The sequence below is a fragment of the Pseudonaja textilis genome, chromosome 3, assembly GCF_049901715.1.
Source record: "Pseudonaja textilis isolate UNSWEBS1 chromosome 3, rPseTex1.2, whole genome shotgun sequence".
Classification (NCBI taxonomy): domain Eukaryota; kingdom Metazoa; phylum Chordata; class Lepidosauria; order Squamata; family Elapidae; genus Pseudonaja; species Pseudonaja textilis.
In genome coordinates, this window is record NC_141992.1 from 74012610 (window position 1) to 74039900 (window position 27291).

Genomic DNA, 27291 nt, shown 5'->3' on the forward strand with positions numbered 1-27291 from the left:
ATTCGGAAACAACAAAACAGAGTGTGTTTCAAATTGTTTTTGCTCATTTCCCACCCCTTCCAGAAATTTAAACAGGATTCCTCAGACCAATTTATCTCAAAATCTTATGTGATTGAAGTGCTGTTCTCCTAAGCGCATCAAGAACTTAATTAATCTTTAAAGGAGCAAGAATCATTCCTGTATTTGCTTATCATTTAACATTCTACAACTTTAAATATTCTGTAATAATGACAGTAATATATAATAAAAATACCTTGATACTATATCCTGTGTATACCGCATTTTCTAATCCCACTAAGGGCATTCTAAAGTCCAGTTCACTTTTTGTTTCCTTGAATTGAAGAGGTACATCTGTAAGTTTTAAAAGTGAAATGAAAGTTCAATTAATAATTCCACCAAGAGGGATAGTAGATGGAATTCCCCTGAAATAAAATTTGTTCAGGGAGTATGCTTTGTTTCTTTTCCCATTTCCATCTAAACCTTCCTGATCTTCAAACTACCCATGTTGGTTCCTTCTAATATATTTTAGATTCAGGAAATATAAACATTTCCATATGGAGAATGCATAATTGAAGGACTACTTCTAAATCCAGAATTAGTCAATACTTCTTTTTAAATTCATTTTTCTCCTCGATTTATACTGTATCATTATTTTCTATTTCTTGGCAATAAACTTAGTTTCTTTGATTTTTTTTTTTTAGTAAACTCTTCATTTGTTTCATTAACTCATGACTAAGATTATTTTCTTTACGTACGTTTCAGTGAACGAGGGATAACTCCATCCTGTAACCTAGTGCCATTTACTTCTAGAATGAGCTCACCATCACGCTGCTTCATGGTACATATACTTATAGAAACAGAAAATATAAAAGAGAGTTAGTCTACTGAATTCAAAATTCATGAGTTTTTGCTCAATATGTTTACAATAATGAGTTCATTAACACTGAGCGTTACCTTATTCTCTTATGCAAGTTTATTTTATCAGGCATAAAAAGACATACCATTTAAAATAGCCAGTTTTAATAGGTATCCCAATATCTAAAATCCTAATTACTGGCTGAAAAATGCTGGTTGCTTGGAGGTAACAGAACTTTCGTCTACTGTATAAGCAAAGCACAGGATATCCCGCTTCATAGCTCCTGATAAACCCAAACTTGAAACACTCATTTATTTATTTTTCGCATTTCTGAATCATCCATTTCCCTCAAAGATGGACTCTTAATTCAGAAGCCAAGAGAAAAATCTGACATTTTTCTAACACAAGAGACTCTTCTGGTTATTCTTGTTTTCCAGTAACATAAGTGCTTTCTAATATATACCTGCTGTTGTTATTATTGTTGTGCAGCCTTATTATTATCCTCATCCTTACTATTCATGATTTATTCTGCTGTTGAGATTCCATTTTTATTGCAGTTGTTATAGTTGTTGCTTAGTTATATTTAATTTGCTCAGATTTTGAATAAAATTATGTAAGTTTTCAAAAAACATACAAATGTATAATAGAATAGCTCTTTTCTAATAATTTTGGCAATTACGTTTTCTCTCATGAGTTCAGGCTAGATTATTCAAAATGCATTGGAAATTACTTACATGTCATGTGTATGGATTTCAATAAAAAGACTATTATTGTGTGCTGTTTCGTATTTCATCAGTACAAGCAGCTTCTTGTGACAAGTACAATCTCCCAGTACATTTATGAAACAATCATCAGGCAATCCTTTTGTAATGACTTGATTGTTGAAATTTAAAATTCTTCTGCTTTCTACCGTACAAATACCTGATAACAGCAAGTAAGAATGTGGTGAGAGAAGAAAGAAGCTTCTAATATTTTGACTATTTAGAGAAGCAGCCAATAAATTGTATTTTAGAACTTTGAGAAAATAACTTTATATTTGTTACCACAGAAATCTAATGTAGAAATCTGTAGATATTTTTAGAGGGAGATTTATGTTCAGTTCATTTTAATATTTTCTTTGCATTATCACGAGTCACCTTGGAATAAGTGATGAATTTTTAGACTGACTTGGTTTTAAATTGTCTGTGAAATGATATATAAAGTGATTACTCCGCTTTGGTTATAAAAATGGAATAGTCTTATATACATAATATACATATGCATTTTATTTAGGCTAAAATAAAAATTAAATCCAAAGTTGCTATAGCTTTCTCTACATATTCAAATGAATTTAAATAAAACAAATTAATTTTATGATATAATATATATTTTAAACAGCTGAAGTAGAGGAAGGAAACCTGTGAACCTTCAAATGGTGTTGAATTTCATCAGCTCAGATTACTGATCATTTGGCAGGGAATTATGGGAACTGATATTCAACATCATTGAAAGGACCACAAGATTGTCCAGAAATTATAAGTACATAGTAAAACTGCTGACCATTCCGAACAGCAAGAAGCAATTTTGGAATATCAGCGATTTTTGAAGTTTTGGCTTTGGGATCCATTGGCACTGAATATGGAAGTTTGCAGTTATCATTGTAGAGGAGATCCTGGAAAGAAAGATGAAAAAATAAGTAGAGTTAATAGTTATTTTTCCAGTGCATTTTCAAAGAGGCACAAAGATTCTGTTTTTACTTAGTTTATAGATACAGTTTGACAATGCACTAGTCCTAATCAATGTCCTTCTCACATTGGATTACTGCTTTGGCTTGACCAATTGGACAACCAGATCTTACCGGCCTTGCTGTATACATAGGAAGAACATATGTGGAAGGTAGGCCAAAAACTAACCCTCAAAATGGCAATAACATTCGCCTGTGGCTCTCCCTATTTTTACATGGCTGTAGAGCAGCTGTTTTGAGAACCTCATCAAAGCTGATCAGAATGAATAAATAAATGTACTTGGTATTTAATTGATTAGTATTTAAACAAAAGAGAGTTGTCTAAAAAAATATGTAACTCACTTCTGGCAATTTCATGACCATGAGACATTCGTCTGGACGTTTTAGAGCCATAATGATTGAAATTTCTTTAGCAGGATTCTTTTGGACTTTGTGAGAGAAGTCTGCTATGTAGGCAATTCCAGGGAGCACTGCAAGAACTCTTGACAAAGACAGAAAAGCCTGGTTTAACAGAACATAATTTAAGGGACATAGGAAGGACATTCTGTATCTAAGAAAACAAACCCCTAGAACAAACTTCATAGTCCTCAATATATCATATTTAGTCTGTAAAGTAGGTGGATAATATTTAAAGATTGATTTAGCCAAGAGTAGGTATGCGCCTGATTTGCATTTAGCTTTGACATTTATTATTCTATCGCTTGCATGGGTGATGGAGTGGAGGTAGAAATGCATTTATAGGGAATCTTCCCCCAAAATCTAGATTCATCCAGCAAGAGGTTATATAGATAGTTTGAAAACGGCAAATAAAATGGCCAATACTCTTTCCTTCCTTAACCAGTCAAGTTATTTAAAGATAGCTGCCTTTGAGAAGGTGTACTTGGTTGAGGAACCAATTCATTCATTCATTTTGATCAGATGTAGTAAAGTTAGCTTTTTTAGTTAATAGAAATAAATGCATAAGTAATGTCCATAGAGGAGTACTATACCACATAATTCTGATCTGCCTCCATCGAATATACTTGTTGACCTTATCAGTGGGGGAGGGGAATAACTAGCCATTTTTTAAAGGCTATTCTCCTTGAAAAATGAGGTAAATGCAAATTTATTCACAGATCAATTTCGAATACTGCCCAGACTTTGATACCAGAACTAGCTTGAAACACAGTTTAGTTTAAAACAAAGCTACCTCTTTGTTGGGAAAGAATCAGGCTCATTTAAGTACACATATACACCTCAGCTGCTGTAGCATACAGCATTAGATCTTCAGAATCATTTACTTACTCTTCTATAATATCATTCACTGGCTTAGGAGCCCTAGGGTACTTAAATTTTGCCTGAAGAGCTGGCCTTTTAGCAAACACACCAGTCTCTACTTCAAGTGAAACATCGTAGTCTCTGCAATCCTGACCAGCTCTCAGAATTGCCTAAGAAGGAAAGAAATACATCAGATATACTTTTGCTTAATGTCGGTCACCGATATTTTGATTTAATGCTTGTATAGAACCATGTGCATTTGGAAAAGGCTTACCACCATTTTATGAGGATGGAGCTCCATGTAGGTGAAGCATACCACTGGACTGGCTGGGCGAGCGATGTCTTTCACTGTCACTTTAACTGCAGAGGGACTTTTGAGCACTACAAGTTTATGCCCACGAGGTTGCTTACCAAGATATTCGTAGCGGAAATCAACAACAGCGTATGGCCTCATCTTTAAAGCAGAAAAAACAATTCCAAAGGAAGAAATTTATTTAATTGCTGGTCTGGGTTTAACAAGTACATTGTTTTAAAGTGAATATCACAATTACCACTAAATCCCAAATGTGTTATTAAAGAGGGCCATCGGTTGATGCTTAGCTTACCTAGGACATTCTGGAATCTAGGTAACTTCTGAGAGCTAAATAGCCCACCTGAAAATTTCTCAATTACTGAGCTGTTTAATACAGCCAGATGTTCTTAAACTCCAGACCCTATAAGACAGTGGTGGGATTCAAAATTTTTTTACTGCCAGTTCTGTGGGCATGGCAGGGGAAGGATACTGTAAAACCTCCAATCAGTATTTGCCGGTTCTCCAAATTACTCAAAATTTCCACTACCGGTTCTCCAGAACTGGTCAGAACCTGCTGAATACCACCTCTGCTATAAGACTAGATTACCCTGACCAACAATTGTAGGATTATAGGTTATTGTCCTTGCTTTCAAAGAATAATGAGGTTTGTTTGTTAGGCTTTTTTGGGGGGGGGGGGTTCTGTCTCTTTAAAGTTGATCCTATGCTACTTGCTTTTTATTGATGATAACAAGTGCCTGTATATATTATCGTTTTTGCATGATATTAGGATCTTATATTTTCACTGTATACATGAAATTTCAGTTTGGATTAGCAATAGCAATAGCCCTTAGACTCATATACTGCTTCACGGTGCTTTACAGTCCTCCCTAAGCGGTCTAGAGTCAGCCTATTGCCCCCAACAGTCTGGGTCCTCATTTTACCGACCTCGGAAGGATGGAAGGCTGAGTCAACCTTAAGCCATTCAGAATCGAACTCCTGGAGTGAGCAGTGAGTTAGCCTATAGTACTGCATTCTAACCACTGTGCCACCATGGCTCTATTAAAACCAAGTAGCATATCAGTCTAAAATAATGTATAAATATACAATGGTAACAATAAAATATAAACTACTTAAAATCTCATTATTGCCTTTTGTGTTTCTCATGCTTAAGCCAGATAGTTTTTTTCCCCCCCAAGATTGATGTTTCCCAATGGAAAGGTATTTGGATACTGACCTCAGAGTCTTTTAAGCTTTTTTCATCAATGATGTCTCCTTTTCTTTTATAGTCCAGCTGAGAGTCAGAATCAGAAGGGTCATCAGATTGTGACTGCAGAAACAAAAGTATTAAAGCAAATTTCAGAATACGCAGCTTCCTTAGAGGAGTTTTAAAGCAGCAGAAGAAAGTCTCACAGTTAGAACAGCCTTCCCTATCCTAATGCCACCCAAAGATGTGCAGAATACACATTTATGAAGGACTAGCTAATTTGTCATGTTGGTAGGGAATTATGGAATTTCTATTCCCAATACCTCCCAAAGGTGCCAGTCTGCACAGAAAACCATTTTTCTGCCTCAGATTAGAAAAGAAACTTCACAGCTGAAAAAAATGGTGTGGTGGTTTATTTATGTAGGGTTTTTGTTTTGTTTTTTTGACAAAGGAAAATAATAATAAATCAACACTTTAAACAAGTGGGGAGCAAACTGAATGTTGAAATTATTTATCTTTTCTATAATAAATAGCAAAAGATATTGTACTGATAAATGAAGAAAATGGAAACATTTCCGGAATCAGTTACCTTCATTTCAATACATTATATTTCCACTCCCCCGCACTCCCCCCCAAAAGAAATATACTGCATTGCCACTAACATCCCATCAACAGTTTTCCGGCTTTGTTTAAACTTTCTGTACTCCCATATCTTACCTTCGTTTTCTTCAGAGATCGAAAAGAATATGCATAAAACTGTTTTGGTTTTCCCTTAGGAAAAAATTAAAAAGAACACTCAGAGAAATTTTCACACTGTGATGGTACATAAACTATTAATTTTAAAACAATATGAATAGAAATGTTATTTCTGAAAGTCATGTCCCTGAAGATCCTCTTGGACTTTGAAGATCAAAATTCATGTCTATTTATTGAATGATTGGTTAAAACAAGGTGGCTAGCCTCATTAATGCTGCTTTTTAAGGCTAAAATAATAGTTTGGGATGCTTTCAAAGTTTCCATATTTGATAGAAATGCTATTTTTAAAAATGAATATTCAGTGATATAACAACAATGCCATCACTATAAGCTTTCCCAAATAACTGATTTATAAGCTCTATTATCTCTTACTGAAATTGCATTGTGGGCTAACTCAAAACACCCAATACTGCAGATGACAAGATTACTAAATACCCAATGCTGATTTCTCATACCCCCGAAAGCAGATGACAAATCAGCATGACGAGAGATGAACAGAAATCAAAACCACATCATTTGTTGTTACCTCAACACAATTTGTTTCCTTTTAAGTGTGCATTGTTGTTCTCTATCATTCTGCGTTTGTGGAATTTAGTGTACTCTGATGCAGGTACACTCGTTGGTAAAATTGCTTATTCTGGTGCTCCATTGTCAGCCCAATGGGCAACCAAAAGTTTCATAATAGCCAGCTAATATGATGGACGCCAACCTTCCTATTTGATGTCAAGATTTCTTTCAAAATGCCATGCCTTATAACATTGTGTTGAAATCTCTGTGGGTGAGCGCCATTTGATACACATGTAAACTAATGCTTAGCTTTCAAATTCCAGGGATCAGAACCTAGGACTAACAAGCAAGATGGCTGGGGAATTCCTTCATAAGTCAGGTGGACTCCCATAGCTCTTGGCCAACTTGTAATTCCCATTAGCCAGAAAAGATACAGCTATATACATTTCCTTCAATGAAGCAGGCTTTGCCTTCTTGCTCCTATTAACTGTATTCAAAGAAATGACATCATAATTACCTTTTCCTCAACGTCATCGCACTCACTGCTGCTCTCACTGCTGCTCTCACTGCTTTTGCTCTCGACGGTACTGTCCTCACTGCTGCTGCTGTCACTACTGCTGCTACTGCTACTGCTGCTGTCACTGCTGCTGCTGCTGCTGTCACTGTCACTGCTGCTGCTGCTACTGCTGCTGCTGCTACTGTCACTGCTGCTGCTGCTACTGCTGCTGCTGCTGCTGTCACTGTCACTGCTGCTGCTGCTACTGCTGCTGCTGCTACTGCTGTCACTGCTGCTGCTGCTACTGTCACTGCTGCTGCTGCTGCTACTGTCACTGCTGCTGCTGCTGCTACTGTCACTGCTGCTGCTGCTACTGTCACTGCTGCTGCTGCTACTGCTGCTGTCACTGCTGCTGCTGCTACTGTCACTGCTGCTGTCACTGCTGCTGCTGCTACTGTCACTGCTGCTGCTGCTGTCACTGCTGCTGCTGCTACTGTCACTGCTGCTGTCACTGCTGCTGCTGCTACTGTCACTGCTGCTGTCACTGCTGCTGCTGCTGCTGTCACTGCTGCTGCTGCTACTGTCACTGCTGCTGCTGCTACTGTCACTGCTGCTGCTACTGTCACTGCTGCTGTCTCTGCTGTCTCTGCTGTCACTGCTGCTGCTGCTTTCACTGCTTTCACTGCTGCTGGAAGAACTCTTACTAGACTGGCTCTGGGAAGAACTCTTTATCCCAGTCTGTTGGGACTGGCTGCTGCTGCTGCTCTCCTTGCTCTCGCTGCTGCTGCTGCTGCTGCTTTCACTGGTATCCTCGCTGTTGCTGTCCTTGCTGGAGGTGGAGCTGCTGCTGCTGCTGCTGCTTTCACTGGTATCCTCGCTGTTGCTGTCCTTGCTGGAGGTGGAGCTGCTGCTGCTGCTGCTGATACCACCTTGATTTTTGTCTTTCTCATTTTTCACTACAGGAGAGGCAGCGTCCTGATTTGACAGCTTGGTATCCTGGCCAGGCTTCTTTGGACGCCCCTGCTCTGGACTCTTCTGATCTTTCTGGCCTGGACTCTTCTGATCTTTGATATCAGCCTAAAACACAGTTGAAGGTTAAAATATTATTTCTTTTAAGTTGTTCTAAAGAATTCAGAGTTTCTTCGGAATTAACAGTTTCTTCCTTATAATATTCTACCACATAATTGCTGTGTTATTAATAGAGGGAAGGTGGAATTGGACAAAATTCATTTATCAAAATCCGTTTAGAAAGTGAACCTTTCACAAATGACTGAGATGGGCAGCTATAGAAATTGAGCAAATAAATTATAAATATGACAACTCTTGTTTCATACCTAGCTAACTTAAACCTTATAAAATGTGCTCTTCCTCCACGGGTTATACGTACCTCCTGTTGTTCTCCTTTCAGTTGTTCTTGGTCTTCATTTTCAGGTACCAGTTCTCTTCTCATCCTAATTTTTGCAGAGTCTAGGTTGACATCTACTAGGATCTTAGTCAAACCAGGATCTGCATGGATTATAATGCAGATACATATTTTAGAAAGTGATCAGCACGAACAATTGCAAGTATACAAACTAAACATTTCACCACATATTAATACCTGGTTGATACGAAAACTTCATTTCATGTTCACTGCACAACATATGTAACAATGAATTCTGGTAGGGTGTATATCCTTTTGTCTTGATGGTTTTTGCACAAAGGTTTATCGGGACCCAAGCTAGAGGCCAGCAACTGTCCCATCGCTCTTGAGGTTTCTGGCTACTTTGAGATTGTTGCTGAAATGAAGATAGACACATCAGAATTTGGCAATAATAACCTGCTAGTACACATATGTGAAGAAGAAGAAGAAGATTAAACTTGGGTGTTAAAGAAAATCCTAAGTCTCATAGATAATAAAAAGTTGAGGGGTCTTTATGGGCAATATGAGAGATTTAAAAAAAGGCAGCTCTGTGTCACTGGAGCTACCAAGCTAACAGAAGTTTAGGATAGAAAAAGTATGACAATTATACTTCTCTAAGAAACAGTTCTATAATAAGATGAATTTAGCATTTTAATTGGTTTTCTTTTTCAAAGTTCATATCATATCATTATACAGACACTCAATAGCTTGACAAATGTTCTTGTTCTCAGGTGGTTCTAAATAAATTGTTTAGCATTATGTTTAAATAAAGCATGTATTTGAACAAGTTGAAACTATAACAAAATCCTAGATACAAACAAAATTATGTTAAGATTTCTAAATAATGTTACAAAAATAAAAGTAGCCATTATTTAATATCAGACAGTTTAACTGTGCAATAGACCACCAAATATCAGTGTTGACACACAAAAAGAAACATATTTACTTTGACGTTGCCTTTGCCAGGTTCTTCATCCCACTCTTCAATTTCAACTGGTATGGGAAGAATTGCAGCTGTTTCCATAAAACTTCCGCACCTTACTACAGCCTGTGCTCTATGACTAGGTAGAAATTCAATGAGGAGAAATAGATAGTGTTCTAATATACTCCACAGTAAGTTAACATACTCTAAATTAACATGAACACAAACTCAACATCAAAGCATCCTGAGAATGAAATAGTATGATGAAATTTTCCTTGTTGAGATCCAGGAGTAGAGGGAAAGAAGAATAGAGGAAAAACAGTGGTTCATTTTATGGTACTAGGCCAGACAGTTAATAGCCTGAATCAAATGTTTATAAATATTATTATATATATTTATAATTTCTCATCAAACCTAGCAGAAAGAACATTGTTACAAAATAAAATGTTTGAGAAACTTAGCAAAAGAGCACACTACAGGTACCCAGCCATAATTCTTGGCTTAGACCAATTGGTTAGCTATCACTGAGGTATATGTATAATGTTTACAGTATACAGTAGATGAAAGTCCTATATAATGCATGACAAAAAGATATGAAACAAATTATAAAAGAGCTTCTTCTACCTTGAAATCAGTGTATTAGGCTGCTCCTGAAGATTATCAATTTCTACTTTAAATCTGTTTTGTGGCATGTCCAGCAAAAGATTCATTTTGAGTGCAGTATCTGAATGGATGTCACCAGAAATTTCTATTCCATTAGCAAAAGAGTCTGCCTTAACTTCCCAGCTCATCGATACCTGACCGTGGATGCTGATAGAAGAAGAGAAATTTTAGGATACGGTTTCAGATTACGGTAACAGAGGAAATTCTAATGTCAAGAAGATTGAAGACACCACCTCAAACTAAATGGATTTGAACAACATGAAAGAATGGTAAAGGTTTTGTTATTTAAGGCTTTTGAGACGTTCAGTTCCAAATGCCAAAACAGCTGGGCCAGTCTTAACTTCTGTACATTGATTTCATATGTCTATATGTCAGTGATAGAGGAGATCGTGGGGGTGGATAGAGGATATTCTGCTGCAGAATTCTGCTTACTTTATGGGGAAGGAAGATAGAAAGTAATGTTATTTTGCTTACCGAACATGGCTGTCGAGTTGTGCTTGTATTTTGGCTGCTCTGACATCGTTCTGAAATATTTCTGATTTTGCTACAAGAAACAAACATTATTTTAAAATGGTTCAAAAGTAGACCAACTTAAAGATCAGGGCCTCCTAGTAGTAATATTGTTTCACACAAACATTTCTATATTTTCATTGTTAATATAATTGATGATAGGGCAGGGCAGTGAGCCAAAAGAAAAATTGGGAAAAGATGGAAAGGTTACAAATGAAAGATGACATTGCCTGTAGTTAATAGAATAGAATAGAATAGAATAGAATAGAATTTTTTATTGGCCAAGTGTGATTAGATACATAAGGAATTTGTTCCCAGTGCGTAAGCTCTCAATGTACATACAATAGTGATAAGCAATGAAGTTATAGTCATAAGAAGATTGTTTTGTGAACAACAAAAAAAGAGTAAAGCAAGACTCCATGATAATATCCTACTTTGAAAACTTTTAAGCTAATAAATGATGTATCATAGAGAAAGAAATCTGAATTGTTGCCATTATAAAAAATAGTAATACAACTACATTTTAAGTAAGATGATATTATCAGGTTTTGAGTGACACGTGTTTATCAGAATCATACAGAAATCTCACTTGCTTCAGATTAATAACCTGCATTGGTAATATTTTTCAATTGTATTATTATTGGCCATTTCCCCCATCATATATGATTTACCCATGCTATTTTGAATTGCGGTGATTTCCATCCTTACCTTTCCAAGTTACATCTACTCCCCCAACAATATTAGCTGTTATTTGGAATGGGAGACCAGGAGCTGTAGGTAAAACTTGTCCCATATCTACAACGTGGTATTGGCTGAATTGAGTGTTGACCATTTTCAAAAAGATTTCCAAACATGTCATCCACACTTTGATCATAGCTGGTCTTAACCCTTCCACCTAAAACAGGGTGAAGAGACAAGGGGCTTTAAGCTGACTGAGATAACAATATGGATTTTATGGTGAAAATGTATTAGACATCTTTACCTTCCATTGTGGTTTCATTTCTTCAGAGGTTAAATATATAATATCGTTTCCTAGAAATTTGACTGATGTACCAATGAAGGGCTCTCTGACAGTTAATTCTTGGTATCCTGGAAGCTAAAGTCAAGCCAATGAGAGCAATTTAGTATTGAGTCAGTTCATGTAATTAAAGTTCAAGTAAATAAAAAGACAATGTAATGATTATTTGCATTTCCCCTTCAAACATTACACTTTACAGAAAGATATTTCCAGTTCTGACATACTATGATTCCACCAGTTTAATTTACAGGTAGTGCTTGACTTACAACCATTCATATAGAGGCTGTTCAAAGTTAAAACATTGCTAAAAAAAACACACAAAAAAAGAGTTACAATCAGGAGTTTTCATACTTGTAGCCATAGTAACATCCTAACAGTCACGTGATCTAGATTTGAGTGCTTGGCAACAAACTTGTATTTATGACATCCCAGAGTTATGTGATTGCTACTTGTGGCCTTCCCAACTGGCTTTTCACAAGAAAGTCAGCAGGGGAAACTGGACTTGCTTTATGACCACTGGGTTCACTCGACAACTACAGTGTTAAACTACATTTAACAACCCAACCAAAAAGGTCATAAAATTGGGCATAACTCACATAACAACTGTCCTCTTTAACAACAGGAATTCTTGTCTCCATTGTGGTTGTAAGTTAAGAACAACCTGTATTTAGATTTTACCCCACAAATAAGGTTAACATTATCTTAAATTACAATATTAATCTGTGAAGAATTTTGTGACCAGACGCAAGATTTTAGCAGGCAGCTTTCCTAATAAATCTCCTGGAATAATCTTATCTAACAATCCCTCTAACATTTATGTTCAAAGGAATAAATATAGAAATATACCTTGTCCTGGGTTTCTTTGATCTTCTGTTTGGTAGCGGATTGGTCAGACTGGCTAACTGATTCCTCAAACAATTTATCTAGACCTTCAACTTGCAGTGCAATCTGAAAGAAAGAGAGAGAGAGAGAGAGAGAGAGAGAGAGAGAGAGAGAGAAAGAGAGAAAGAAAGAAAGAAAGAAAGAAAGAAAGAAAGAAAGAAAGAAAGAAAGAAAGAAAGAAAGAAAGATGTATTATTTGTGAAGTGACATGGTAAGGGCATACTAACATCTCAAATGCTTTTTAGTAATGAGCTTTTAAAAATGTAATATATACCTCTAGCGGTTCAATGGTGTTATGGGAAATCGTTAAATATGTTTTCAAGAGGATATTTGAAGGATATCTATTGTCACCAGACATGAAGAATTTCATAGTAAACCCATTGTTTAGAAAAGCTGTCATAGAAAAAGAACAAGAAAACACACATCATGAGATAATTAGCTTTTTGAAATGGAAAAAGATATTTTTGCTCTTTTTCTTGAAAAACAGTCTCATGGATTTATTATACTATAAATTCTTCTTTATTGAGATGGAACGTTACATAATCTTGCTGCCACAAATATATATACACATGCAAATGCCCACACATTCAATACATACATACATGTATACATACAACACACACACACACACACATATTGCTGACAACTAAACATGCTTCCTTATCAAGTCCATCTTGACATCTGTATTTCATGAGTCAAAAGAAGTTGGGGGAAAGGTTTGGAATTTTATTTGTTTGGCTAACTGAATAGGCTTAGTCGTCCTTTAACTACCAAACCAAGAATACTATTGTCATTGAGGAGCTTAAGCTAACATACCTGCCTTATGCCCTAGGATTCTAAGAAATTATGTTGATGCAAGCTTTTTGTCTGTACTATAAACTACCTATTTATTAGATCTATAGTAATTTGCTTGGTTGACAAGCAAAATTGGGCTCATTATGTGAACTGCATTGCAAAATAAAGTTTAGAATACCACTCTCAGATCTGGAGTATAAAGATTCAGATGCTGCTGTGATATGATAGCAAAGAGTGAATTTTTTATATCTCCCTATTGCTGTCCCACAGTCCTAATCTTTATAATCCAGTTTTGCAGCCCTAGTTCTGTCTTAAGAGAGCTTGCACAGTTCAGAACAATTTTTATGGCTCAGAGCAATAGAATCATTTGTTCATTTTTATATCACTGTTGCACAACCTGTAATTTCTCACTTAATGTTTTGTATGAAATAAGGCAAGGTTCAATTAAAGGAGATGCCTGAAGCATGGAACCCTGAACCTTGCAAAGTTAGTGCTTGGAAAAACCAGAAAGCAGGAAAGGGAAGCATTTTTAAAAACATCCTCAGGCATTGTAAACTAGGGAAACATTCTCAGTTTTACTAGTCACTACAATGTAAATCATTGTAACAGTCCAAGCAGAGGTGGTATTCAGCCAGTTCTGACAGGTTCTGGAGAACCGGTAGCGGAAATTTTGAGTAGTTCAGAGAACCGGTAAATACCACCTCTTGTTGGCCCCGCCTCCATTTATTCACTGCCTCCCAAATCCCAGCTGATCGGAGTCCCAGATGATCAGTTGGGTCTTCTTTTGTTGCCCTGCACTGGAGAACGGAATTGGAAAGCAGGTTAGTGGGGTGAGGAGGGAATGGGGATTTTATAGTATTCTTCCCCTGGAGTGGGGTGAAAATGGAGATTTTGCAGTATCCTTCCCCTGCCACACCCACCAAGCCACACCATGCCCACCAAGCCATGCCCACAGAACAGGTAGTAAAAAATTTTGAAGACTACCACTGAGTCCAAGTCAATGATTTGGTCTGATTCTACAACTTATACATGAATAACCCCTCTTATCCTTTTGAGTTTATAAAATGTAAGACATAGGACACAGTACAGAATTTGAAAATTAGAACTACTGGGTAGGAAACTAAATAAACACAATAAGGTGATTCCTTTTCACTTGGAACATAGTGGAGCAGATGTCCAAATATTGCGACTCATCCCATAAAGAAGGATGGAGAAAGAAAGAAATAATAGTTACTCACTGTTGAAAAAGGTGAAAAACAGAGCCTTGTTGAAAGGGGAGCTCAGTCCATCAAACCTAGGGCTCAGAATTCTCAGGGCCATAGAGCAATAAGAAGCCCTAAATGAAAAAAAGAGGATATTGTTGACATTAGTTTCTATTAACTATTAACTGGGGCAACATCTACAGACTGACTCCAGAATAGGCAGCACTAGACAAGGGAATTCAGCTCACATCCTGTATCCTCTGAGAAGTTGTGTATAGGATTACAATTTAAGAAGCTTGCAGCCTTCTACAGGTTTAACAAACTTCCTAATCCGTGTATGATGGGAGTTCTTGTTGTTGGGGATGTATTGCTTGGAACCCTGACAGATATAGCATTTCTGTACCTAATATAACACATAGTCTGAACGTCTCTCTACTTACAGGTTGTAGTAGGCAAAGTCCCTGATCTTTGTTATAGCCTTCATGTGAGAGTACACAAAACTGGCAATATGGAGATTCTCCTCATACAGCATTGCATTGGCCATGGCTATTACTACAGGTTGAGGAGGGACACTGTCTAGGAGGGCAATGCAAGCCATTATTCGAACGGCCTCACAACGTGAAACATCCATAAAGATCTGAAGGAGAAAACCTTGAACCTAGAGGAAGCAAAGGAAGAAACAAATGAATGTGGAGCTCAGCTAATAAACATGAAAACAATCAGGGGAAATATTGATAATGGTTTTTGTCAGGATTTGCTTTCTGTGACTTATAAGATAGCCAAATAACCCCAAATAAGGGCTCCTAAGATTGCATTGTGGCTAGGCCTTTGAGTGGACCATTTTCTTTGGCATGCAATGACTAGCTACTTTCTCTTTTTTTCCCCCTAGGTAGGGATCCCATTTAAGCCTCCACCAGTTCCAAAAATTGCTGTAAAGATTATTCAGCAATGTGATTTCAGGGATCACTTAATAGGAACTTTTAGCTGGGTTACAAAGTTTTGCAGTTACCTGAAAGCAAGACCATTATACATATATACATATACATATACATATACAATACGCACACACACACACACAGACACACAAAGTTTTTACCTACTCTAACAAAGGCATGTCTTCTGCCACTTACCTTTGTAGGATCTTGCTTGCCGATTTGCGCTAGGGTCTGAATTGCAATGACCTGGATGTATTCAGGATATTTAGCAGTCTCACACAGGACTTTTATATGTTTCTGGCTGCTGATCTGACCGGCATTGCCAATAGCTTTCATGCCTAATACCATTTTGTTTTCTTCTTTATCCCGAACTGCCTCAGTTAGGATGTTGTGGAGAGGCTATAAAGAATTAACAAACAAACAAACAAACAGGACGTGGGTCTGTGCACTCGTATGCATATATTTTCAACTCTGTATCCAAATACTCTGTACTGCTTTCTGCCAAAAAAACTAATGTTCTTTTGTTTCAATATTATCTCTCTATATAAAATCAAGATTTAGATCTTGATATCCATCTAGATCTATAAATAAAATTAGCCATATACCTCAAGCAATTTAGGATGACAAGTTCGAGAAGTGGAACATTGCCTGTTCACCATAGTCCCGTATGCCAGGTAGGTTGCTTTTCCAAGGAAAGATGTTTTGTCAGTGATTTTGGAAAGTAATTCCTGTTGGGAAGAAAACAAAATTGTTCTTAGAATTTAGGAAAACACTCTCAATTGAGGGTCACAAAGCATCCTATGTAGATTTTTAAAACACGTTAGTGTGCCATTCAACAACAATGTAACATATACTCACTGCTGTCACTTTAGCAGTTTCCTCCACTTTTGTAATATCTGGGTTAGCAAAATGGAAGGTTGTGGGCAAAAGCCAAATCAGGTCAGAATAAGCCAATTCTCCACTGACTGCCTTGTCCTTGATGAACTTCACTGTGATCAAATTACCCGCGTGCACACATGAAATCAATAGGTTTTTTCTGCAATGAATAGAAGGACACATTCTTAAAAATATCATGAATCCTCCACTAATGAAGAAACGTTTTCTGGCTGATTTTTCCGTGAATCTTGATAATTCCTCTGGAAAAACAGCATTAGGGGTTTCAGGAGATTAAGGTAATAGCTAGCGTGCAATATCCAAGTTAGCTAACATACCTAGCAACAGGGATTCTTGAAACCTTATTGTAGAGAGTTGTCAGATCGTTGTATGACATGCGTTGTACAAGTCGGAGCAATAATATAGCCTTGGTGGAAAACATTTTATCCCGCATTTGCCAGTGCACTGAGTCTTGCAAGAGTTGCTCAGCCTGTCAAGGAAAAATCAAGAACAGCATGAGCATGTACTCATTCCAACTGCCAAGATCATGGTGTTTTCTGTTTGGTTTTGAAAGGGTTAAATTATTCAATATTTCATTTTTCTACCTGTTGTACAGGATCTCTGTTGTAATTCTCCATCACGGGCAAAAGCAGACTTTTGGGAATGTCATAACGAATGTTGGTTAGTTCAAGCTCTCCTTGTTGTTGTTGTTGTTGTTGTTGTTGTTGCTGCTGCTGCTGCTGCTGCTGCTGACCTTGGTCAGGTCTCACTTCTCTCAAGTTCAACAATTGGCTGGAAGAAAACAAAACACACACACAAACACACACTCAGAGATGACTAAATCATCAGAAAGGAGGACCCCCCCATTTGAAACACTGCAGGATTGACTCTAGAAAGTCAGAAAAAGGTAACTAGAGATAAGAGATGGTGCAACCAAAGCCAATAGAAATGCACTGCTATTCCAAAACGTTGAATAAAAGAAACACATTTGAGCTATGTCTATTTGCTAATTTTCTAAAAAGGGTTTAATCTGAATTCCCAACATTGCATTGTTCATCCCTAAATGTAAGACTAGTGCATTCGATTCCATAGGAAATTATGGCTTTTATGAGGTTTTTCTGCAAATCAGATCAATTGCCAGGTTATGATAAGGACTATATTATATTATTATGAGCCATGGCGGTGCAGTGGTTGGAATGCAATACCGCAGGCTACTTCTGCTGACTGATGATTGCCGGCAGTTCAGCAGTTCAAGTCTCACCAGGCTCAAGATTGACTCAGCCTTCCATCCTTCCGAGGTGGGTAAAATGAGGGCCCAGTTTGTTGGGGGCAATATGCTGACTCCACTTAGAGAGGGCTGTTAAGCACTGTGAAGTGGCATATAACTCTAAGTGCTATTGCTATTATCACACCTACGATATTTTTGCCATTGTCAATTAAACAAATACTGTGCAAAATCCTTAAGAGTCAGTGTTATCTTCCACAAATTTAAGGCCATAAAAATGCAGTTCCTCTTTTTTTGTTCTGAAAATGAAAAGTGGTGTTGGCAAAGATATATTTGCTGAATTGATTTCTGTTTCCAGGCAGCCCTGGATCTGCTGGTAGATTACTAGAGTTTAGAACAGAACAAAGAAGCACAGATCTATTGAAGTTACATTCTAATGTTGCCATAGTTCAGAAATGCCTTTCAGTGCATAGATAAGGTAGACTAAAAAGCAAAGGAGACTAAACATAGCGCAAAATGTTTGTTTGTTTGTTTTGATATTGCTACTTACTGAGCTTTCATATATCCAGTAGCATCCTCTCCACCTATAGGGAACTCTAATACTTGTTCAGACTTGACTTGAATGATCAGATCACCTTTGTTGTCACGCTTCACTTTGGTGACAAAGGCAGATGTGCCTTGAACAAATCTTTCTCTCTAAATAACAAAAGGAGACATATTTCACAAGGAGAAATACAATATAATCTTACAAATAGTGTACTATTTGTAAGCCGTGGCTAGCAGCTCTTCCCCCCACCCCCCACCCCCATTTTTAAAAATTATATAAATACAAAAGTCCTGGTCCAGATCAGAACAGTAACCTAAGAAATGGGGGACTCCTCTCCCTTCGTGTCCCAGTTCAAAATCTCATATTTGTAGTTTGCAAAAGGAAAGCCCTCCATTAAAGCTAAGAGACCCACACCAACATGTGAGAAAATAGATGTAGAGCACTCTTACTTGGAAGCAGTTGGGTTGCTGGAAGAGATGGAAGAAGGGGATTCCAACATTCAGCATAACTTTTTGCTTGCAGTTGTTCAGGTCCCTGACTCTGTTAAACAGGTAGATGTTGTTCTTTTTCTCCTCGTAGAGAACGTACCGGGTGTTGCACTCGCCTTCAAGCCCATCCTGCCAATATTGAGAAACTCAGTTTGTACAAGAACATGGAAACTCACATTCCCAATGAGAGTCAAAGGGAGAGATCTGCAGAAGGTTTAAATAAAATTGGGTGCATTTAAAATGTCTACAGCTTAGGGACATCATTTCTCACCCCCATTATCTGTTCCTTTACATTCTGTTCATTTACTAACGTTTTTCAAATCCTAGTGGGAAATAGACTTATCAGTTGTTCAGGAACATCCAAAGAAGTTCCTGGACATGAATAGCCACCTATTTGAGGGAGAATAGCAATTGATACCTAAACAGATTGGTTCAAATCTGGCTATCTTGGTGTCTCTATTTCCTTGTCAGGAAAAAAAAAATAAAGGTAAGCAAAGTAGCAAATTAAAAAGAGTAATCCAATATCCTTTGAAATCACATTGCTCAAGGAGGTAGGAGACACTTGATTCTTCATATGTTAATGGATTCCAAATGCTATCAGCTTTAGCCAACATGGCCACAGATGTTGTTTTGCAACATCTGGAAGGTTCCCGGATTTTTTTTTTAGCTTAATGTAAATTATGAAGAAAGGAGGTAGTCTACTGCAGTAAAATAAAGCTTGAAAAAATGAAAAAAAATATTTTAAAAAAGCCTAACCTCCAGTACTTCATACTCTTTCTGGTACCGTGGTGTGAGAATGAGCAGGTTCAAGAAGCCTCTCAAAATATTCCTGCAAAATGGATCTGCATTCTTTGGCATACGGATGGAGCCATATCTTCCAGTGTAGGTGAAATGGACTCTATACTTCTGGCATTCAAGCATCTGTTTATATTCCCTTCGTGGTTCTGACAAGGTACTTCTCGGGTGGAATCCAACAGCATCTCGTACTCTCATATTCCTTAACTAAGAACAAAATGGAGGGCAGAAAGTAAGAAAGGAAGCAATTGTTCAGTCTTGTGGATGTCAGTAGGAGAGATTAAAAATCATTAATTTGGAAGGGATTGTGCTTATTCCCCATGACAGAATGTGTTTTAAATTCAAACAGGAAGCAAGTAAAAAATGCACTAATATTATTTTCCTGAACTGCTATTCCCCCTACTTAAAAAAAAAAAAGACGATTTCTGCACTAGCCAATCATAGCAACATTCAACAATAAAAAGCCTGTTCCCATTAATGATTAATTGGCATAGTGATGTAAACCATGAGACTCTTATCCAGTCTACAAATGACCTTATCCCTACTGTTCTGACAATGCCATGGGAGGATACTGATGTGCTGTCCAGTACTTCCTCCAGTTGACCAATAAGGGAGTATTAATTGTCCATCAATCAGCATCCCACCGCTGTCGTGATTTCACATGGCATTTGTTTTTGCAGGGTGGAAATGAAAATTATCATTCACTGGATGGAAGAGCTGCAATGTCACCTAAATTGGGGATGGGCTTCAAAAATTTTAGCAAAGGGTTCTCTGCCTGGTTGCTGGGTGGGTGTCACCATAGTGGGCCTAGTTAGCCTCCATGGCGGGGGCGGGGGTTTGTTTTTGCCCTCCCTGGGCTCTGGAGGCTTTCCTCGAGCCTCCGGGAGGGTGAAAATGGCCTGCCCGGGCTCTGGAGGCTCTCTGGAAGCCAGAAACAGGCCCATTTCCGGCCTTCCGGAACTTCTGGGAGACCCTTTTTCACCGTCCCCAAGCCTCTGTGAGCACCCTGCACTTACCTACATCCAAAAAGGGCCATGTGGGGACTCCTGGAAGGGGTGGGGTGGGGTGGGTGGGGCCAGCCAGGAATGGGATTTGGAGGTTTTCAGAACTGCACAGAATCTTAGCTAGGGGCTGTCCCAAACCCCTGCGAACCCCCAGCAGCCCACCCCTGCCTAAATCTATTTTCCAAGGATTGGTAAAGTTGCGTCACATCCTCATGTCGTCTCTATCCCAACGGGAAGAAAAGGAGGAGACAAAACATATAACAATTCCATGCAATAAGAAACTGCTTGCTCCCTAGCTTCAGCTTTAGTATTGCAAAGTTATTTTGCAATATTTCCCACGGCATAAAGACCCAGGGGATCAACACTCAGAGAAGTAATGCATGGTCTATCCCAGTTCAAAAACTATTTGAAACACCTTCACTAATTACATTTTAGTTTGTTGAACACTAATTTAATATTCCATTATGCTTCAATCTTAAAATCACAGTTGTTCTTGTCAGGAGTATAATGCACTTATGAATGAATAGTTTAGGATTGCTTAACTTTTCTTAACTGCAGGCAAATAAAGTATTGAAGCTTAAAATGATCATTTTTCCCTTGGCCTATTGTACAGAAAATGTTAGGTCTGAGAATGAATGTACATTACTGTACAACATAGAGTAAAACAATCCTCTCTCTGTGGTCTCTGTTTTATTTGCTTTCTAGGGAGTTTTCTTCTCCTCTCCAACATGAAGCCTACTTTACCACTGAGAAGACAAAACAAAACTGGCAATCTCTTTGCATTTTGTGATCCAAAGCTTAGGGTTTTTTTCCCCCATCAATCTGTGGTCCATATATGTGACTATTTCTTGAATGAATGTACAGTATAGTTTCCCATCAATTGAATGGGCTTGAGAATTACTGAAAGGAATTTTATCCTCGGGGAGAAAACTTACTTGAAGCACATGCTCTGTTTGACTTGTTGTGATTATTGCTTCAGTTTCCATCCTTAGAAGACTCTTTCCATAATCTTTGTTTTGAACTCCAGTTTGAAGCACGGTGGTGTAATTGTATATCAATATTTGTCCGGCAGGAAGTTCTGGTTCTACAAACAGAGTTGTCTTCAGTAAAGAGGACATTTATACTAGACTACAGGTTTTCACTGAGTAAACTCCATGATTATTAACCTGACGCTTTAATGGGACAATGGTAGGTAGATTTTCATTAAAGTCTTACTATTTATACATGCTGATTTTGAGTCTCTTTATGGTTTGCTGTGCAAATCACAAAAGGAAACAAAAAGAATGTATTCCATTTGAACAGATTGCTGTTGCTTTTGTGTATTGAATAATAATGTATCTGTATTTTTTTAAAAAGAACTCAAAAATAGAGATCAATATTATGTAATTTTGACCACTAAGCAAGATTTAAACAAAGAATTTCTTTTTTACAACTCATGTGTTTTATTCAACTCAACTAATGCTCTTTCCTTCACCCAGCAGTAATAGCCCAAATGTCATTTTAATTTGCTGATTTAAATACTGTACAAATACAAATATGAATATACTTACTGATGTCAACATTCTCGGTTCCTGGAAGAAAAAAATGAATAAATAGTTGAGTACAGTTGTAGAATAAAACAATAGAATATATATTTTCTTATTTAAAATATCCAAATGAGAATTGCAACATTGTGTTTTATTATATGATCATCTTCTAACATAGGAATACTGATGAGTTGTCTTGTTATAGTCATTAGACTTACCCGTTTCAGGATTCTGGGTTTCTGTGGGGCAGAAATGCAATATTTAGTGAATATGTTAATTTTCTGAACTACTTTTATTGTAAAAAATATACAAATGGGAATTATAACATAGTTATACTGCTCTATTCAAGATTCCAGTCACAAGGGACCCCTCTTTCAGGATATTTTCCTTCCACTGTTTTCAAGTGTTTTGCATCCAAATGTCAAGTTGCCTGACTATGTCTTGTTTTTCCGTCTTCTACACAGGTTGTGTGGTGTTTTTCCTTTGGTGGGAATGAGGCATTCTGCAAATCATGGCTTTCCTTTGACACCATCCTTATCATGTCTAATGCTCTACACAGTCTTTGTCGGATCTCACCACTGTTAGTTTTTAAGAGAGATTACACAAACCAGATTCTGGATGGTATATTTATATTTGTACCAGCAAAACATTTTGGTAGTAAAGTTGTCAAGTGTGGGAAATCAGAAGTCCAGGCAGTTCAAATACATATGTTGATTTATTGCAAGCTTAAGCTCTCTACAAGAATCTGAGCTACTAACTGTCAAAGCATATTAATAATAGATAAGAGTCAATGGAATTCAAGGTGGGTTGGACTTAGATCTCTTGTGAGCATGAAGGGATTCGAGACTCATGATACATTTTACCCCTCTCTCAGTCTCAGCCTGACTGTCTCCTACAAATGTTAATCCATTCCTTATGTACTATAAATCATTAGCCAGACTCATTACTAAATTAACTAAAGTACTTGAAAACCAGGAAGGCCATTTTAAATTTCCAGGGTTCACATTTAAGAGTATATGTAGGTATTTTTTAATCTCCTTCTGTTTTGATATATCATTGTTTCCTTTAAATTGCGAACTGTTGCATACTAAATCACGTCTGTTTCAGATGTTTCCTTCCTTTAGGAAGCAAAAAAGTAATTATATAGAGCTTTGACTTTAACTGTAATAGTCCTTAAATGAGTATCAATTGATTAATTGTTTAATAGTTGATTTTGTTTAATGTCATTTCAACAAGAGGTTAGGTTTGTTGTAATTTTTCAGCTTACTTGTCTGGGATTTCTGGTTCCCTGGTAGAAAGAAAATGAACATGATATAATGTTAGTTTTAACAGTACAACATACGATTTATATGTAGAATATATACACAAAAATATCAAATATCCTATTGTATGCTGGTTTATAACAAAAAGTCATTAATCCCAGCAAAGATCTCCAAGGCTAAAAAGTTTCCACAAAGACTACTAAAAGGTACCATTTACATTTATTGTTTTTAACAAATACATCATAATCAGACTGGCATGCTTTAATTGTATAATTTGCTAAATAATTATATTGAATTATAAAATAAGCAGAAGTACTTTTTTTAATTAGCAGAATTGCAAATAAAGAGCACACTTCCTCCCCAAGATGGCTGCTGACTGGTAGGAAACATTTTCTCTCCTGCTGACAATCTGCTGATTTTGCTGCCAAAACTGATTCTTTTATCTTTAAAAGTTAATTGGCTGGTTGAATGCTGATTTATTCAACCCACTGCTGGATTTTATCTGTTCTTTTTGCTTTTTTCTTCTGATGTATCTGGCTGTTTTCATTAACTCCTGCTTTTCCATAAGGAAAATCACAGGGTATTCCCGGATAGTGAAAGTGCTTTTACTTGATTTACACTTTTATTGGATATTCATACAGGGATTTTTTTATTGTATCAATTTGCAAAAAGTTTAGTGCTTATTTTTCTCATTCTTTCTTTTAATTTTGGATTGAAATATCTAGAAGATATCTTCCCTGTTCCTTAGATTATTGTCTTATTCTGCTTTGAAGAACTCTCTTATTTACTTTATTGGGGAACAACATATCAGATTATAGAAAAGGGAATGAGGCTGATACTTGAGAAAAGACTCTCTGATAACATGCCATTCCTAGCTGAAAGCTTTTTTAAAAAGTTGGATGAAGTTATAAAGGCCTTGGAAAACAGTCAAAGTCAGGCAATCGTAAATAAATTAAATTCACAAAAGGAATGTGATTTGAAAGTAGTAGATTCACTAGAAAGAAATATGGACCCAGACTTAGAATTAACTGATGAATTAACATATCCCTATTGTGGCTTTTCTCCGCCTGCTTCCTGGCGACGACAGGGTCTGAACTCAGAGCCCTGGGCCTCTCATGGTAAATAAATAAACACACGGCACACAGTGTTTACTCAGAATGAAAGACCCTTTAATAATGGTGGGTACTCCTTTTATAGGCTACATGCATACGTCATAGCAGGACAAAGAACTTTCTACATAATTATGCTAATGCAAACCTATGCCATAGCTGATATCTTATGCTCCTACTTCTTAGCTCCTCCCCAGGTACTCTTATCTCCATAACTTTCGTTTCTCCCATATTACTCTCATTTCTCCGTTTCTCTGGCTAGTACTTTTCCACACGGCACCTTATCACATGGCTACATTCCATTGTCCATCCATCACTCTTACAAGGTTGCCACGCTTACCGTACCAGTCTGTAACAGTACATTACAACACCCTAATCGGAGTATGATGCCTTTCTATCATTCCCCTAAGTTAAAATTTAAAATAACACCTAAATCCCAATCAGATTCTGCTTAGTACATTCTACTATTTCAAAAACCAATACTACAATAATAAATCCATAACAATCAACACATCAATCCATTAAACTCTATATTCAAACTAATATTTTCATTCCCTTTAGTATTTTATTAAAACTTATTATCATTCATTATTAAACCTTTTAAAGTTATACCTTGATATTTTAGCCTTTTATTAGATCTTAAAAAGTTCTGGTTATCTACTTATAATACAAATACCACTATTACAATACTCATGTGTACTTTGCAGAATCCCCCCCTTTAAAAAAAAATAAAAACCCATATATTACCCATTATCCCTGAAAAAAATTTCTTTATCTCCATCTTGTCTTATATCTTTGAAACTTTTTTCCCCCTTTTCCCTTTCCTTCTTAGCCCGCCTAAACTTTTTACCCCCTCCTCTCAAAACCTCTGTCTTCTTAATTTCCCCTTTCTGCATTCCTCTTTCCTTTTGCTTTCTAGCATTCTGTTGTTTTTGCATCTTCTTTTTCTCTTTTATAAATATTTTTTTATTTCTTAAGTCCTTCCTTTTCGCTCCTCTCTTTCTACTTTCTTTCTTAGTCACGCCATTTAGTTCATTCAAAATGGCTTCTTCTTCCTCGATTTCTTCAAGGTGTTGTTTAATTTGCTGACACATAGCAAGCGCCTTATCTAGGAAACAAAGGGCTTCTCCCATAACATCTTTGCCTTCTTTTTTTGTTTTTAGATATTGTTTTTTTAGTTCATCAAGAGGTAGAGCCATTTTAAAGTTTCTTCTTCTCTTTCTGTATCCTATTCTTAAACCAATCAGTTATTTCAAGGCTTAAAACAGTTCCCAAACGTCCCAAAGTCCCACAGTCATCAAACAGTCCAGGCAGAGTAAAAGCTTCTTCTTTTTACAGTTTCTCTTCTAGGGGTGAAGTCAAATTAGGGAAAGAAAATTCTCTTTATCTTCAAGGCATCTCCTCCAACAAAGTCTTAGAGTAAAAATTGATTTTCGCAAGCCTCTCCCTTCCCACGTATAACAAAGGAGTTTAGGTTTTACCTTCTACCAAAAGGCTGGTTTCCCTTTTCCATTTGTTAATTCCATAAGGGAGGGAGAGTAACTTCCCCTGTTTGTCACTATTCTTTGCAGCTGAAAACATCAATCAGGAACAATAGCTTCCAAGTCATTACTTTCCCAGGTGTTAAATATATCCTTAAGGTCCCAGTTCAACCAAGAAAAAACTTTCTTTTTTTAAAAAAAAGAAAAACTCCTTCTCCCTCCTGCGCATTCTTTATTATCCAATTGCCGGCTTCTTTATGGTGGTCATAAAAGACCACCGTTGGAACCGTCTTGAGAAAAGGGGGTTATTGCCGGCTGGGGGGGGAGTTTTGCGATGCCCCTCACCCCTGTCCGGATCCCCCCTCTCTTCAGCTGCCCCAAAGGGCAGCCTTAGCCTCCAAATCCATCAGGATCGGAGGCACCAAGGCGGCTAGCACAGCAGGAATCACAGAGAAAGCGAATCACAGCTGTTAGCAAAGCCGACAACCGGAAGTCGAAATAATATAAGATATATTAATGTTGTACTTACGGGCTGGGAATTTCTCAGCAGCTGAGGAAAGAAATTCAAGAGATTACAATATGAACATAGTAGGATGGAGTTATCTTTAAATTATAAAATATATTTTGACTAAAATCATGCAAAATTTTACAATGGAGTCATGGTAAAAAGAAAGCCATACTTACCCACAATGGCCACTACAAGAAGTAGGACGATTCCCTTCATGGTGAAGGTGAATGGCAACTCTCACCAATCTTGGGTATTTTATAGAGAGATGAGAAGCATCATGTGATCTGGGTCAACCAGGATTTTGCTGATTGCACATTTTTTAATCAGTTTCAGCAACTTTTTATTTTTTGGACTACTGAACTGATCCTACTTTTAATCCTGGAAAGAAAAGAGTCCTGTTTTTCTTCTCTCTTTCTACAAATACCTCCATATTTCTTAAATTCATCATATATATATATATATATATATATTGCTACACTATTTTTGAAGGTTGTCAAATATGTCATAAAATATGTTTTAAGGGATTTTATTTCCAATTTTTACTTCTGTCTGATGGCCATTTGGGCACTGTTTCAGGTGATGAAAACCTTGCCCTGGTTATGTTGACCTTTTTGCATTTATGAGGCAAATATTTACTTAACAAATCATCATGGGGAAAAGACACTGGTATCTTGCGTAACATCTGCAAGATTAGTTGATGTATGAGGGTTTTTTTTCTTGTACAAGGCAGTGCAATCCTATATGCCTTTTCTCTGAAGTATCAGTAAGTCCCATGTATCTAGTGCCAGGATTACAACTATAGAGAAATCTTATACAGGTAGTCCTCAACTTATGGCAACAACTGAGCCCAACATTTCTGTTGCTAAGTGAGACAGTTATTAAGTGAGTTTAGCTCCATTTTATAACCTTTCTTGCCACGTTTGTGAAGTGAATCACTGCAGTTGTTAAGTTAGTAATCCAGTTGTAGAGTGAATCTTGGCTTCCTCATTGACTTTGCTTGTCAGAAAGTCACAAAAAGTAATCCCATGACCCTGGGATACTGTGACCATCAAA

General features: G+C 37.1%; 1 protein-coding gene across 1 annotated transcript in view; it reads right to left on the minus strand.

Annotated features, from left to right (window-relative positions):
* LOC113435964 (vitellogenin-2-like) overlaps window positions 1-26469 on the minus strand; it is a 28362-nt gene extending 1893 nt beyond the window's left edge. Inside the window, exons 1-35 of the mRNA XM_087930100.1 lie at window positions 26415-26469; window positions 26260-26280; window positions 23146-23166; window positions 22097-22117; window positions 21903-21923; window positions 21288-21436; window positions 19310-19555; window positions 18515-18682; window positions 18069-18214; window positions 16899-17085; window positions 16632-16783; window positions 16279-16456; window positions 16026-16148; window positions 15616-15819; window positions 14926-15143; window positions 14522-14619; window positions 12763-12881; window positions 12453-12554; window positions 11571-11684; window positions 11297-11483; window positions 10553-10622; window positions 10040-10225; window positions 9440-9554; window positions 8692-8869; window positions 8475-8597; window positions 7113-8140; window positions 6050-6103; window positions 5363-5455; window positions 4111-4290; window positions 3864-4006; window positions 2922-3060; window positions 2396-2507; window positions 1591-1777; window positions 756-847; window positions 254-351 (exon numbers count right to left, since the gene is read on the minus strand). Of these exons, the coding sequence (XP_087786226.1) occupies window positions 254-351; window positions 756-847; window positions 1591-1777; window positions 2396-2507; window positions 2922-3060; window positions 3864-4006; window positions 4111-4290; window positions 5363-5455; window positions 6050-6103; window positions 7113-8140; window positions 8475-8597; window positions 8692-8869; window positions 9440-9554; window positions 10040-10225; window positions 10553-10622; window positions 11297-11483; window positions 11571-11684; window positions 12453-12554; window positions 12763-12881; window positions 14522-14619; window positions 14926-15143; window positions 15616-15819; window positions 16026-16148; window positions 16279-16456; window positions 16632-16783; window positions 16899-17085; window positions 18069-18214; window positions 18515-18682; window positions 19310-19555; window positions 21288-21436; window positions 21903-21923; window positions 22097-22117; window positions 23146-23166; window positions 26260-26280; window positions 26415-26454 (5313 nt within the window). The 5' untranslated portion in view covers window positions 26455-26469. The remainder of the gene's footprint in view (window positions 1-253; window positions 352-755; window positions 848-1590; window positions 1778-2395; window positions 2508-2921; window positions 3061-3863; window positions 4007-4110; window positions 4291-5362; window positions 5456-6049; window positions 6104-7112; window positions 8141-8474; window positions 8598-8691; window positions 8870-9439; window positions 9555-10039; window positions 10226-10552; window positions 10623-11296; window positions 11484-11570; window positions 11685-12452; window positions 12555-12762; window positions 12882-14521; window positions 14620-14925; window positions 15144-15615; window positions 15820-16025; window positions 16149-16278; window positions 16457-16631; window positions 16784-16898; window positions 17086-18068; window positions 18215-18514; window positions 18683-19309; window positions 19556-21287; window positions 21437-21902; window positions 21924-22096; window positions 22118-23145; window positions 23167-26259; window positions 26281-26414) is intronic.
* Window positions 26470-27291: the final 822 nt, after the last annotated feature.